The sequence below is a fragment of the Lactuca sativa genome, chromosome 4 (genome assembly GCF_002870075.4).
Source record: "Lactuca sativa cultivar Salinas chromosome 4, Lsat_Salinas_v11, whole genome shotgun sequence".
In the NCBI taxonomy this organism is placed as follows: Eukaryota; Viridiplantae; Streptophyta; class Magnoliopsida; order Asterales; family Asteraceae; genus Lactuca; species Lactuca sativa.
Genome location: NC_056626.2, coordinates 72,647,974 through 72,664,364, shown reverse-complemented (window position 1 = coordinate 72,664,364; position 16,391 = coordinate 72,647,974). Strand labels below are relative to the sequence as shown.

The 16,391-nt window shown below is 35.1% G+C and overlaps 1 protein-coding gene across 1 annotated transcript; it reads left to right on the top strand.

Annotated features, from left to right (window-relative positions):
• The first annotated feature begins 7,175 nt into the window (after positions 1-7,175).
• LOC122197467 (uncharacterized) lies at positions 7,176-8,147 on the top strand. Its single transcript, XM_042901614.2, has one exon. The coding sequence runs from the start codon at positions 7,253-7,255 to the stop codon at positions 7,877-7,879; it is 627 nt and encodes a 208-aa protein (XP_042757548.1). The 5' UTR covers positions 7,176-7,252; the 3' UTR covers positions 7,880-8,147.
• Positions 8,148-16,391: the final 8,244 nt, after the last annotated feature.

The following is a 16,391-nucleotide window of genomic DNA, read 5'->3' as shown; positions in this document are numbered from 1 at the left end:
TCTCTGTCGACAACAAATACTTAGATGAAGTATGGTGTGAAGTGATTCCCATTGATGCATGTCATGTGTTGTTGGGATGACCTTGGCAATACGACCGACAAACAAAGAATGATAGGTTTAAAAACACCTATTCTTTTCACAAAGAGCACATCTCGAACACATGAAATGGGAACCGAGGCACTAGTTCTTAGAAAATTAGCATTTATGGACTTTAATTGACACTTCACTCCAGTATAAATGTATGTTCTTGTCATGACTGAAAAGAACAAGAAACATGTCACGACACCAAGTCTGGCCAAACCGTTACTCAAGGAATTCAAAGATGTCTTCATGGACCAAATACCCGCATAACTACCATTGATGCAAGACACTTCTAGAAAACAACCCTTTAATGATGCGCAAACAATGACACGCGGTGATTTACGATACGAAAAAGCGTGTGCCCTAAAAATAATGTCATCTCTTCTAAAATTTGAAGGATAGAGGACACACTTTTTTGCATTACCTAAAATTAATGTCCAACAAAAAAAATTAAAAACACGGAGGGAAATTATTTAAAAATGGGTGTCGTCTAGAAATGCCGCTTTATATTTTTTAATAAAAGGCGCGTTCTCTTCTTTTGCAGCTAGGGGGAAATGAAAATCCCAAAAGTTTGAAAGGCCGCCATTATTCTCCTCTATCTTATTTCCATCGTTCTTTTCTAACTCTCTCTCTCTCTCTATATATATATATATATATATATATATATATATATATATATATATATATATATATATATATATATATATATATATATATATCATAACCTATATGTTAAAGAGTTTTACTTTGGTGCATGTCGATGACCTGCTTCCTTCCTCCGATACGAAGAATGCGGGGCGGCCTCATTTAACGTATACGGTGGTGAAGCTTGGCTGCCAAGCTGTGACCTCACGGTGGGTTTTCCTCTGGCGTTTCCCCCAAAGCTACTTGCCAGTCTTCCATCCCCTTTTACTCCACCGATCATTCATTGTGGCTGATTTACCCCTCCGACTTCTTACACCTGGGTAAGATAATTATAAACTTAATTAATCTATTTTTGTTTTTTGGTTCGATTGGAAATGATACTTGACGCTTACGACCCTCAACGCATCCCTTCTCTTCTGTCTTTTGAAATTATATATATTTTGGATCTCAATTTTAGATTTTTTAGGTCTTCAATCTTGATCCTTTTGGTTTTACAATCGTTCTTCTACCTCATCTGCCCTACTTCATCGCCGTTTGACTTGACACCTGTTGCTTGGTTTTAGGTGCCATTAAGAAACATGTTGCTTCATTATTTGTACTCTATCTTCTGACCCTCTTCTTCCTCACGTCTTATTCTATCCTACCGTTCTTGCTTTTCATCTCCTTCTCACTATAAATAATTTCAGGTTCTATCTAAGAAATCAATTTTAGGGGGTATAAGGGTTGGAATTTTCTACTTTAACATTTTGTTTTTTTCAAAATTAGGATTAATGGATGTTGGTGGTTTGGTCTCACACCTTCTTTACTATGGGATAGATATCCTAACCATCTGACCTCTCTATCTCATGCCGAAGAACACAATTCAGTTGAGGTAGCTGGATCTTTTTTTATCATGGGACTTGCGATTAGAGGGTTTTAGGCCCAATTATTCTTCTAATTTCAAATTGCAGGAAGGTAAACTATTTGCTTTTAGTTGGTGTTTCTCTTACTAGTTGTAGCATCCCCCTCTGGCACGTATCACAATATTGTTCGCTTTGGGCCACTCGGCATGAGGACTTCCCAGGGGGTCACCCATCCTGGTACTACTCCCGCCCGAGCACGCTTAACTGCAGAGTTCTTATGGGATCTGCTGCCCTCACGGCTTTAAAACGCGTTGTGATAGGGAAGGTATCCACACCCCTTATAAGGAATGCTTAGTTCTCCTTCCCAGCCGATGTGGGATCAGAACTAACCCACTTTCACCCCCCCCCCCCCCCATTATAGGTCGACTCGTGCCCTGGCTCTGATACCATTTGGAACATCCCCCTCTGGCACATATCACAATATTGTCCGCTTTGGGCCACTCGGCACGAGGACTTCCCAGGGGGGTCACCCATCCTGGTACTACTCCCGCCCGAGCACGCTTAACTGCAGAGTTCTTATGGGATCTGCTGCCCTCACGACTTTAAAACGCGTTGTGTTAGGGAAGGTATCCATACCCCTCATAAGGAATGTTTAGTTCTCCTTCCCAGCCGATGTGGGATCAGATCTAACCCACTTTCACCCCCCCCCCCCCCATTATAGGGTTCGACGTCCCCGTCGAACACATCGACCCGTGCCCTGGCTCTGATACCATTTGTAACATCCCCTTCTGGCACGTATCACAATATTGTCCACTTTGGGCCACTCGGCACGAGGAATTCCCAGGGGGTCACCCATCCCGATACTACTCCCGCCGGAGCACGCTTAACTGCAGAGTTCTTATGGGATCTGCTGCCCTCACGACTTTAAAACGCATTGTGTTAGGGAAGGTATCCACACCCCTTATAAGGAATGCTTAGTTCTCCTTCCAAGCTGATGTGGGATCAGATCTAACCCACTTTCACCCCCCATTGAAAGTGGGTTAGATCTGATCCCACGTCGGTTGGGAAGGAGAACTAAGCATTCCTTATAAGGGGTGTGGATACCTTCTCTATTACAACGCGTTTTAAAGTCGTGAGGGCAGCAGATCCCATAAGAACTCTGCAATTAAGCGTGCTCCGGCGGGAGTAGTATCGGGATGGGTGACCCCCTGGGAATTCCTCGTGCCGAGTGGCCCAAAGCGGACAATATTGTGATACGTGCCAGAAGGGGATGTTACAAATGGTATCAGAGCCAGGGCACGGGTCGATGTGTTCGACGGGGACGTTGAACCCTATAATGGGGGGTGAAAGTGGGTTAGATATGATCCCACATCGGCTGGGAAGGAGAACTAAGCATTCCTTATAAGGGGTGTGGATACCTTCCCTAACACAACGCGTTTTAAAGTCGTGAGGGCAGCAGATCCCATAAGAACTCTGCAATTAAGTGTGCTCGGGCGGGAGTAGTACCGGGATGGGTGACCCCCTGGGAATTCCTCGTGTCGAGTGGCCCAAAGCGGACAATATTGTGATACGTGCCAGAAGGGGATGTTACACTAGTACCCTTCTTTCACATTCTTAAATTATGTTTTCTTCTGTGTGGATTGGGTTGACATTTGAAAGAAAGTTTTATGAAGCACTTCAACTGCTTCATGAAATACTTGAACCAGATTTTTGGATTCATTCCAATCAGGACATTTGAAAGAAAGTTTTATGAAGCACTTCAACTGCTCAATGAAATACTTGAACCAGATTTTTGGATTCATTCCAGTCAGTTAATAGATCGTGCATTACTACATTTAATCTCAATTTAGTTGTGGAGTTTGTTGACTTAATCTATGTTATGAGCATATTAGATCATACTTAAATTATTATGTTATTGAATACATGCTAAACTTCAATGTATGTATAGCCCATATAAAGTCTAAGAGATAGAAGGTTATGTGCAACTTCATTGAACAAAGAAGAGTAACAAATAGTTATGTTGAATTGACTATAGTCATAGTAAAAGAGATTTGATTTTGATGTGATTTTTTTAATAAGGAGCCTCTGAATAAATGTGAAAATTTAAGGACTAAGAAACAGGACAACCCGGGTTAAATTATATAAATTGTAACAAAATCCTCAAAGCATATTCTCCTTCCTACAGACTCGCGCCTATTTTGTCACCTGCCGCATGGTATCATATCCTAGGCTATTTTTTGTTTTTTAGGAAAAGAATACGGTCTTTTCTAGAGAGCTTCTTGCCGCCTCTTGATTTGGTTGTTGTTCTAGGAGACAAAAAGATGGCATTGCTCCTCACCACCTCCTGCTGATGGCACACATTTTCTCTTTACAACTTGCCAAACTTCAAAGTTTTTTTCATCATACCACATGAACCATTAGGAAAATTAATTTGAAGGCCTGTAGCCATCTCTCTCTCTCTCTCTCTCTCTCTCTCTCTCTTCACCCTTTTCTCCCGATTTTTTGGGTCCAATATTTCTTCATTCATCGTCGTTGCTGCTTGTTACCTATCTATGGCCACCATGAAATATTGAATAAACCAATTTTTATTTAATTAGGTTGAATACAGGTAGTTGTTTCATTCGAAGTTTGGATCTTTTTATCTTCCTTTGTTTAGGTTATAATCCAGTTGGGTTGTATCTAATATATGAGTTTATGGCTTGTTATATGTCAGTAGTTATATATGATAGTTATAATTCTGACCTTACCATGTTCAAATACAGGGCTTATCCCTTTTGTATTATGTATCTTCAATTCGGTTTATTCTTTGTAATATAGCCTTTCTAGATTTTGTAATTTTCTAATTGGTGCAATTTATTTTTGTATTGTTTAAGCAAAACTATGTGTTTAAACACTGATTTCAATGGGTTATTGCAGGTTGTTGTTCAGGCAGATATCAAGCTTCTCCACCAGCCTTGCCAGCAACAGTTGCCTTCTTGGCAATGGCAGGTTTTGAAGAATCTGGTTACACCACCTAAAGATACAGCTCGTCCTTTGAGAACTCTCAGCACAAAAGAGGTGATTGCTTTGATTTGACATGAAAAAATATTATTATAAATTGATGGTAATTTTAAAATTTTAAGATGCAGTTTCGCCACCTGGCTAATGAAGTTGTTTATTTCTTCTACCTGTCCATTGAAAAATCTACCCAGTTATAGAATTTTCAAAGTAAGAAACTCTTTTAACGTACAATGCTTGTTTTCCGTAAGAAAATTATTAAAGTGCAACTATGACCTTTTCTGCCTTGTTAAGGCCTCTTGGCGTGTTCGGATTGATGCAATTTTTGCTTTAGCTAGCACATCATCTGAGGTATTATACTCATTGTATAAATGACTGAAATACCCTTTCTGAGTTTATTACTAGATTTTCTTGATATTGGTCATTGACTGAAATACCCTTTCTTAAAGGTTAATTTTCTTTTCATGCTCAGGCCAAATGACTTTCATGATTTTGTAGAGTATTTTGTACTCGAGGTAATGCAATGAGGTAGGATGTCTATTGACAAAAGAAGAAAGTAGATCGAGAAAACAAATTTCTTTCTCTAGTCAACATGGTGTTGACCAAGAACAACAGAAACCAGATACGGATGAGATTTCTAATGAACTAAAGGTGAAACTCATTATTCTTTGTTACAATGATATCTTCGCATTACTACAATTCCAACTCCACTTGTTAGATGTTCACTTTTCCCTCATTTGACCACTCATATTTGGCACAAGTATTTGCAACTAACATTCCTTTTTTGATTCTTTTATTAATTATATTAGAATATTAAACCCATGCAATTCATTTATCTTTGTACTCTGTATGTTGAACTTTCACCAGGCATATAGGGACTCCTCATTGCAGGATTGTAAGAAAGCATCTGAAGCTAAAGATGCTGAGGTATGCATTTTCCCTTCAAATAATAAAAGCCTTTTTTTCTTTTAGTATTAATATGGAACATAAGCTTTTTGTTTCAAGTTCTTTCTGAAGCTAAGAAAATAACTGGTGCTCCTGCTAATACCGCATCACCTTCTAGTATGCAGGTGGCTGCAGGTAGAGGTGGAGGTGCTGCACTGAGATGTTGTACAAATCAGGTAAAAAAACCAAACAGGGACTTAATACTTAACTGTCTGTTGTTGATGGTCATATCTTTCTTGATGAAAAAAAGTCGGCTTTGTTTATATGCCTACTTATATAACCTTCGATGAGCTTTTGGAAAGTAAGGGTAAGATGGTCATTTAGTGTAGTTAATATATTACATGAATTTTAGAGATTGGGACAAGGATAATAACAGACAAAAAGACTATTCTGCCCATTTAGTAATATATTGAAACAATTATACATTTCTTTTATGGTCCGGTAGTTTCAACTTTTTACTTTTAAAGAATTACATTTCTAAAAATTGTGGTCTAGCAGTTTTCTTAAGGCAAGATGCTATTTTGGCTACTGAAATTAAGCACAAGGTACAACCAACATTCAAGATTCATATTTCAGATCAGATCACAAATTCACAATATATTTATGTGTCTTTGTTATACATACAGATTAAGAAGGTAGATCCGACTTTGGACATGGAGACGATGAAGGAGATAATTACACACATATTCCAGTAAGAAACAACAGAGTTGGATGATTATTTGTTATTTTATAGGAATGTAACCCATGTTAGCAATGTATTATTTTTGTTTAACATTTGTATGATTATTTGTATGACATATTATAATTTGTGCAATTTATTTTATTTTTTGTATATGAAATTTTATTTTATATTATGCAATGGATTGTATTTTTTGTATATGGTATTTTGTTTCTATTATGAGACATGAAATGCAAACTTAATTTAAAAATTACTAAATATATAAATATATTTTTTAAAACTTTTAAATTTACGATACGAAAAAATGTGTGTCATCTTCGTTTATCACATGGCCTTTCTTGACAGGGGTTTTACTGATACGCATTGCGTGTCATAAATGCGCGTCGTCTATAGACGACGTGCAAAAGCGTGTCATTTCTCGTTATGACAAGGCCTTTCTTGACACGCATTTGCGCGTCGTCTGAGCGTTTTACGACACGCATTGTGCGTCATAAAAGGTTGTTTTTGTAGTAGTGAGATGTCCAACATTGCATTGATTTCCTACCAGGCTCCGTGATCCCAAACTAACCCGCATACCGGATGAATCCTAAGGAATTCAAAGAGCTCCACAAACAAGTAACCAGGCTGTTAAACAAATGCCTCATCGGGTCTCTTAAACAAATCTACGGTATTTTGTAAGTCAATTCATAACCAGATATGAACACTGATATCTATTACCTTTAAATATTATGATTAAAGAATCTTATTATGCTCGTTTTTATGTTTTTTCATTAAACTTGAGAGTTAGATTCTCCACAAAAGCATCTTATGGGAAGGGTTGACAATCTCACATTCAAAGATTGACCAGGTCTATAACCATTTCGATTCCCCAATCCTTTTAGTATCGCCATTCGGAAAGAGGTGACTTTGACTTTTTATTAGCTCACTAAACCCACTACGGTTCCCTTACTCATTAATGCATTAAGTTATTGATGAGGCTTTGCAACTTTGCACACATAGTCCTATTCACATCCATTTTATCCCATTGCACACAAACACCCACACAAAAAAAAAAAAGGAAGAGATGGATACTGGATACAAGCATTTCAGCCATGCACACAACCTCGTCATCCACCAAGCACATGAAGCTGAGAAGATGTCATGCTCCGGCTGCAACTCTCTGGTCATGGGGACTATATACGTTTGTTGGCAGTGCAAATTTGTGTTACACGAGCAATGCTTTCGTGCAACCCGATCACTAAAACATCCATCACACCCTTCTCATCCTCTTACTTTAGTGCCTTACCCAACTTATCCCTCCAATTCCTTTTACTGCAATTCCTGTAAACACACTGGAAGTGGTTTATCCTATTCCTGTTCCGATTGTGAATTTGACCTTCATATCCATTGTGCTCAATCTAATTCCCATACTCCCATGATGATTCTCCTAAATCAAACTCATGGTCAAGGAGTAGTTCCACATCATGGCCAGAATTCTTACGTACCACAAAATGTTTATGCGCCTACTAGTGTGCTTCATAATCCGATTACTAATATCCAATATTCTTCAGTGGCCTCTAATATGCCAGAGGGAGTACTATCTGCTTCTGATCTTGAACATATCAAAAGAAACCAGAAAAAGCTCGAGATTGCAAGGGAGGAGTCTAGAATAGCTGCTCTTGGACGTAAATATATCTTAGACAGCATATAGAACTTCTTGCCGAGTGTTACTAAATTCTGATTTCCAGAGGAGACTGGTTGTACTATACATCTCAATTGTTACCATATATCTCATAATTTGAGAGTAATTATCTTTAAGGTCATTCTGAGTGATGTTGTCAGCTAATTGTGGCTGTTGCTTATTTATCCATTTCATGGCTTTTTCATCCGTTTCCGTTTGTGAGTTTGGGGTTTCCCTAATTGGGTTACGTTTCTATGGATGTTATTTATTCGTTGTTATCGTTACACATCTACAATAATAAAACTCTTTAGGTACAAAAGCATTAAACCAGCATCCATTATAGGGCTCCATGAAAATTGTAAAGGACTATGGCGGAGCCTGACCGGGTAACAGGGATCCATTTTATTAATTAATATAATAAAAATTGAAAAAATAATATTTAACTAACCTTTTAAACTAACCCATTAAACTGTTGCTGTTTATGGCAAAGAAAGTAGGGTGGATTTGGATAGAAAGCTTGACAAGTGGGTGAATGAAGAACTCTCTAATTAAAAAAAAAAATAACTTCTGTATATGTGTTATGTATAGATTTCAAGTACCCCTCTAGTTATACACTGCAATACTGCATTGCATCCGCCAATGTCCCAAGACCCGCTCCATATATTTTTTACCGTAAGGTAGAAAATAGGTTTTTACCATTTTGGCATGGACCGCTTGGTTGACGGTTTGTTGAAATGAAGAGACCCAACCATATAATCTAATTTTTCATTTTACTTCACTCTTATTATGCATTACTTTCACATTATATTCTTTATTATAATTCTTTAAAAACACAAAACAAAAATTGAGTAATATATATATATATATATATATATATATATATATATATATATATATATATATATATATATATATATATATATATATATATATATATATATATATATATATATATATATATATATATATATATATATATATATATACCTTTATTAAATATAATTTGACAAACACTTTTTTAACATAAGTTTTATGTTTTTAATTTTATAGATGTGAAATTCATATATATCATTATACATTTTTAGTTGATAATTTGTTTTTTTTAATTGTTTTATGATTAACATCGATCATTAAAAAATTAGGGAATGAAGATTACGGTGGTTTGGTCACGTATATAGGAGACAACCGATTCCTACTATTAGGAGTAGTATATGGTACAACCAGGAAATGTCCGCCGAAAAGGAAATGGGAATATATTGCTAGGTTAAACTTGAAAAAGTTAGCATTTACGGAGGACATGACTTCAAAGAGTTAACACTTACCAATGACATGTCTTCAATAGGAGAGTAAAGAGGCTTAGAATTATGGTAACATAGTAGTATTGACTTAGTCTAGGGTCTAGATACATCCTCTTTGTTTGTGATTGTCTTGCAGTTGCATCGTATCTACTCTTTCTTACTATCTATTATCTGTTTGATTAGGGTATTTGTTTCAACTATTGTATTTACATTAGGTATGACTACAAAACTTTATTATCTTTATATTCTTATTTGTATATGTACTTGATAAATTTTATTTTGTTGGAGGTCCTATACGGAAGCAATTTTCCAACCTTACGGTTGGGTTTGTGGACCATCATACTTCCCCCTTACCTCATTTGTATAGGACTCGGGTGTATATATATATATATATATATATATATATATATATATATATATATATATATATATATATATATATATATATATATATATATATATATATATATATATATATATATATATATATATATATATATATATATATATATATATATATATATATATATATATATATAAAATGATAGTACCTATTTATAAACATTTAAAAAGTTTATGAATAATGAAGATATATTTCTAAAGTGTAAGGGCTTATATTTTTATAGCGTATGACATCACTTATTAAAATAGAACGAGGAGGGGCGCTTAAAGCAACTCATTGCAATGTTCATGAAAAATATGAATCGTTGCACATATTTATGAATATAGTTAGAGAAAGGTTTATCCACGTTAGCATACAAAAGGTATGTGGTTATGAATTGCTTCATAACTTTAAATGGGGCTCATAACACATGCACATCATTCAAAATCATATGATTGTGTGTTATACATGCCCCACATTTAGCGGTGCTGATATGGCTCTTCGACCTGGAACATCACGTCACCTGGGCCGGCCCTAGAAATTTAAGACCCCGATAAGGTGATGAGCAAACTGTTTCAGATAAATAGTAGTTACTTTGATCCCACATTGACCGAGAAGCAGAATTTAGTACTCCTTATAATGGGTGTAAAGATCTTCCTACGAGGACACATTTTATTATCGCACGGGAAAAAGATCCCATAAGAACTTTGTAGTTAAGTGTGCCCGGACGATAGTAATACTAGAATAAGTGATCTTGGGAAGTCTTTATGTCGGGTGCCCAAAGCAGATAATATATTGGTATATGTTGCTAAGGATGTTTCAAATAGTATCAAATCCAGGACACATGGGTGTTCGACTTTCGACATGGATGTCGACCCCTTATAAGGGGGATAGAGTAGTGCCTCTGATCCCATATTGACTAGCTATAAAGGAGAACTAAGCACTCGTTATATAGGGTGTGGAGACCTTTCTTATCAATAAGTATTTTAAAGTCGTAAGGGTGTCTGTAACATCTGATATCTTAAAGAGAAATTTTTGAGATAACCCTATTTCTAGGTCAACTCGACGTGTTGACATCTAGGAAGGAAACCCTAATTTTTAGGGTTATGCACCCTATTTAAAGGTCTTAAGTCCTTTTTCTGGCCTCCTTATCAGCCTCCATTGTTATCAAAACCCTAAAACGAGATGTAGCCTCCATTGTCAAGTTTTTGAACCTTGGAAGGAAGTTTGGTGTTCATTTTGTGCATTGCGAAGGAATTAAGATCTTGAAGTTTCTAGCTTGGAGAAGGAAGTCTTGGATCCAGAATCACTCTATTTCTTGCAGTTACTTTAAGGTATCAAGTTCATACCTTGAGTTGTAGATGATTAGATCTCCTTATTTTGGGTTTGGTTGTGTTTTGGCCTCTTTTTGGGGATGATAAAGGAGTAAAGTCATTTAAGGTGTTGTTCTTTCAGATATGAGTTGGTTTTGGTACCCTTGAGCTTAAAGGTACAAATTATGAGGATTTTGGTGTCATGCATGCATTAAGTCAATTATTAAGTCCATTCTATGCCTAAGAACTTCATTTAGACATGGGTGAATGTGAAGTTGGCAGCTTTACGTGGTTTTCTAGCTCAAGGAAGTCAGAATTATGTTTTGGAGTCATGTCCTTACGGATTAAGTGCTTAATGTATTAAGATGTGGGTTTCTGGTGAACTCGGCGAGTTTATGGATAAACTCGATGAGTTGGCTCAGTTTTCCCCGACATTTTCAGATTGATAGAGGAACTCGACGAGTTTGTTGGTCAACTAGGCGAGTTGACTTGGTTTTTCCCGATCTGTGCAATTGATGGAGAAAACTCGACGAGTTGAAGGACAACTCGGCGAGTTGGGTCAAGTTTGACCATTGACTTTGACTTTCGATTTATGTCTTTGAACAATTTTGTCCAAAGGGGTACTTGAGGAAATCTAAATTGTAATAAGGAAAATTATGGGCTTAGAATAAGGCCCATATGGGGTTGGGCCCAATTTGGAAAATTGGGCCATTAGTGGGCCTTTGTGGATCTTTTGGTTTTGGGCCTCATTTTTGGTCCATGTTGGGTCAGGGGTAAAATGGTCATTTTACCCCAAGTAAGGATTATGGACTATAGCACGGAACCCAATTGCTAATTGGGTCTATTGTTGGTATTGATAGCTTAGGAAGCCGGCAGGGGTGCAGCTAGGGATTTCTTTCGGGGAGCTTCTGCATTCGAGGTGAGTTTTCCTCATTGTACTTTTGAGTCGAAGGCACCAAGGTCAGACCATTGGATTAGATATCCTGTTATGTGATAGTATGTTATTGTTCAGTAGTGATCTGTTAGATCGGTATCCTGGTTTATAGGATAATGCTATGAGTAGTGATATGTAGATCTGTCTGTCTACCTGCAGACTGTTTATATGTTTATCTGTTATATGTCAGCAAGTTGTGTTGGGTTGAGGTTGTACTGCTCCATGCTGTAGCCAACAAACCCATGAGCATTCCAGATACGAGCTGAGGATCGGGCGGTATGCCAGACTCGTACTGAGGGCTTGAGGGTATTTCATCCCGAGGATGACAGGACCCGTTGTGTATTTACATTCCACCCCGAGGGTTGATTGGGCCTGGGGTATTCCAACCTGATGGTTGAATGGACCCGACATGTTTGGTATTCCAACCCGATGGTTGATTGGACCAAACTTCTTATGATACGAGGGTATTCCATCCTGAGGATGACTGGGCCCATCGTAGACATGCCTGGTATTCCATCCCGAGGCTGATTGGTCCAAGCATGAGGATTTAAGCATGTTGTTATATGTATATGTTATGTGTTTGGGTGTTGGTATTTGGGGGAGCTCACTAAGCTTTGTGCTTACAGTTTTGGTTTATGGTTTCAGCTACCTCAGTGGACCTTATCAGGGTGAAGGCGTGACCATACACATCCTCGTGTTTTTGTATTAATGATTTCTGGGATACTCTGATGATGAAAAAGTTTTGAAAACTATGTTGAAAGCGATTCTGATTTTTAAGCAATGTTTTTGGAACAATTGTTTTGTAAACACTTCTTTACAAAAATGGGTTGTTTTAAAAAGTTTAAATTTTATGAATTTTTATGGATGTTACAGCATCAAATCCCATAAGAACTCTACACTTAAGCATCCTCAGACTAGCATAGTATTAGGATAGGTGACCCTTATGAAGTCATCGTATCGAGTGTCCCAAAAAGGACAATATATTGGTATGGTGTTTTAGAATGTTACAAAAATAAATAACGATAATAATGACAATGATAATAATAACAATTTCTAGTGTTTTTTTTTTTGTAGATATTGTATCATTAATGGATGCATGTTATAAAGTGTGTTTATTATATATTATGAGTCCTTATAATATTTTGTTAAAGTGTGTTTATTATATATTCTAATTTCTTATAATATTTGGTAAACAAAATGGCAACACATGTAGCTCGAGAACGTGGAGGAGATGCGGGAACAAACCTCCTTACTAGGGTCCACATACGATCTTTTTGACATGCGAATTTTGTAAGTTACTTGAATCTTTTCATTATTTAATATATTTTTAATTTGTTAATTTTTTAATTTCATGTGTCAATGTAGTGAAATCAAAGAATACGAGTAACACAGGAAGAAATCTAAATTTATATGATGAGTTCAATGACACAGGGAATATGGATTGTGGAATCGTGTTCCTAATAGATATAAAGACCCTATATATCCTATTTCAGTGGTACTGTTTAATTATCCAAGTTGGAATCGCGTTCCTGATAAATATAAAAACCCTATATATCCTACTCTTGAATAAAGTATACAATCGTTTTTTCTTTATATAATTTTACATTTTTTAATTATTTCTTATACTAATCAAATTTCTTTTTTACATAGTTAGTTTAATCTTGATAGTTTTCTAGACAAAAATCTATCGAAAGGTGTTAGGGGTAGAATTGAAGTCAGATGTAGTAGAGCCTACAAGGAACAAAAACATGACATGAAAGAACATTTCGATAATATTGGAGGATATAGGAGGCGGTCGTAAATAACTCATCTTATTTACCACTGCCTCTTATATATGTCACTCTAATTCAAATAAAAAATAAGGAAAAACATCAACATATAATTTCTCATAGAAGTTCATCTTATACATAGAAACACCACAAAGAAATAATAAAGTTTCTTTGTATTATATAGAAATTTAATAATACTTATGATGAAATCCAAATAATATTCATTCTTGACTCTTTAATCTTTATAGGCAAAATAATGACAAATGTAAAAACATATCGAGATGGTGGAACCTCATAGTTCAACGTGATTTGGTGGGTACATAATAGTGGACATTGCCCTTTTGGGTCTTGTTATAGTTGTAAATGTTTTATATTATAGTTTTTAACTTAGTTTTCTTGGTATTGTTTTAAAAAAAAAAAGTATATTTCTTTAATGTATTTCAAAAAATGTCTTTTAATGTATGATATTATTATTATAGTTTTCATCTTAAATTAAGTTGCGGGATTATTATAGTTTTACTTCTTCTGAATAACCCAAATGAGTATCTGCAAGCATTATATAGAACATGTCAAGACACTTGTTCAAATTTGATGTAATACTGAACCATATCTGGAAACCCGTACCATTCTAGGATCTTTGCTTTCTTTAACTATCAGTTAAACGAGTCGTGTTCCCTCAACTTTAATTAAGTACACACAACCCCTTCAAACAATTAATCAAACCAAACATCCACTTCAACATTGTTTACACAATATCTCCAACTTATATAATGTCTTGCAAAGGCGTCCTTATTTCAATTCCCTAGTGCACTTAGAAGGCTATTTGTTACGATATTGATGTTTTGTGAACTGGGGGATGTTCGTAAGTTATGGTGTGACCACTATGATTCTCTTTCTGAAGATTATAGGAAACAATATGTGTGTTCTGAACGAGTCCATAATATGGTCCTTGTCGACATCAGAGTCTTCCTACAATCTTTGGGATAGAAACTTAGCGAATACGATCTTCCAAATGTGAATGAAGACATTAATTTACAAGCAAGAGATTGTCATGAGCTGCAAGAAGAATACTCGATACTTATGTAAAACAAAGACTTACATGCAAGAGAATCGCTTAATCCTAACCAGAAATTTTCATATGATGAAATAATGAGGCATGTGGATGAAAACATTCCAAGTGTGTTCTTCACAGATGGTCCTGGTGGAACTGGAAAGACGTTTGCTTTATTAGTCAACTGGGGGATGTTCGTAAGTTATGGGGTGACCATTATGATTCTCTTTTTGAAGATTATAGGAAACATTATGTGTGTTTTGAACGAGTCCAGAATATGCTCCTTGTTGACATCAGAGTCTTCCTATAGTCTTTGGGAAATAAACTTAGTGAATACGATCTTCCAGGTATGAATGAAGACATTAATTTACAAGTAAGAGGTTGTCATGAGGTGCTAGAAGAATACTCGATACTTATGTAAAACAAAGACTTACATGCAAAAGAATATCTCAATCCTAACCATAAATTTTCATATGATGAAATAATGAGGCACATGGATGAAAACATTCCAAGTGTGTTCTTCACAGATGGTCCTGGTGGAACTGGAAAGACGTTTTCTTTATTAGTCAACAACTACGTTGAGTGATGTGGCTAATAAGAGAAAGCACACTTATAGTTTAAGATTCCCCTCAATCTTGAAAATAACTCGATGTTCAAAATAAACAAAGAAAGTGGGTACACCACTAGTGTGTGTGTGTGTGTGTATATATATATATATATATATATATATATATAGGTAGGTAGGTTCAAATGTTTCTTTCATCTATTGTGTGCTAGAATGCACCAATAAGAATTGACTAAACATTAAATGTATATTAAATGATATTCATATTTATAAATCATTTTTATGGAATTTAATTTAACTCGTCATTAATGTCAATAATAATATTCTTTCAGAATAGTGTATTCTAGGAGAACGAGAGTATATTCTACTATAATACACCCTCATTCTTCATATTCCATACAACTTCATTGTATTTTAAGTGAGTGAGTCCTGAAATAATGTTACTGCTGACATAAAAACCTAGATACGAATTCATTCTGAAAGAATGTTATTGCTGACATTAATGACGAATTTAATTAATTTCCATAAAGAGAAAATTATAATTATGGATATCATTTAATATACATACAAGTATGGAAACCATTTAATATTTATCATTATTTAATTAAATAATAATATAATTTTACTAAATTCCTATTGGTGCATTCTAGCACACAATAAATGTAAAAAACACTTTAACCTAGCCCTATATATATATATATATATATATATATATATATATATATATATATATATATATATATATATATATATATATATATATATAGGTCTAGGTTATTGTGTTCTAACTATTTATTGTGTGGATGTATTGATTGTGGACCAATCATTTTAGTTATTTTAAGAAAGTGATTAATAAATATTATTGAATTAAAGATAATTGAAAAATATCATCTAAATTTAATGTAAGGCTATTTTAGTCAATTAACATAATTTTAAAAAAGGAAAATTATAGATTTTTTGGAATAATTAATTCTCTTAATTTTAAAAATCTGATTTTTTATTATAGTTCTATTAATTCAGACATTCTAACAAAATGTGTTTATGGTTATCCTGAAAAACATCATTTTATTCTGATCTTATAACGATTATTAGAATCAGTAATTACATATATTCCAAAAGAATACAACTATAGACATAAATTATATTTATTCTAAAAGAATATGTTTAATAATGATTAACAATAATTATGTCGATCTTGAATCTGCACCTTCAAGTGTTAATCGTGAATCT

Bases quoted from the DNA above. Each gene is read 5' to 3' on its own strand.
- LOC122197467 (XM_042901614.2), top strand. From the start codon at position 7,253: ATGGATACTGGATACAAGCATTTCAGCCATGCACACAACCTCGTCATC.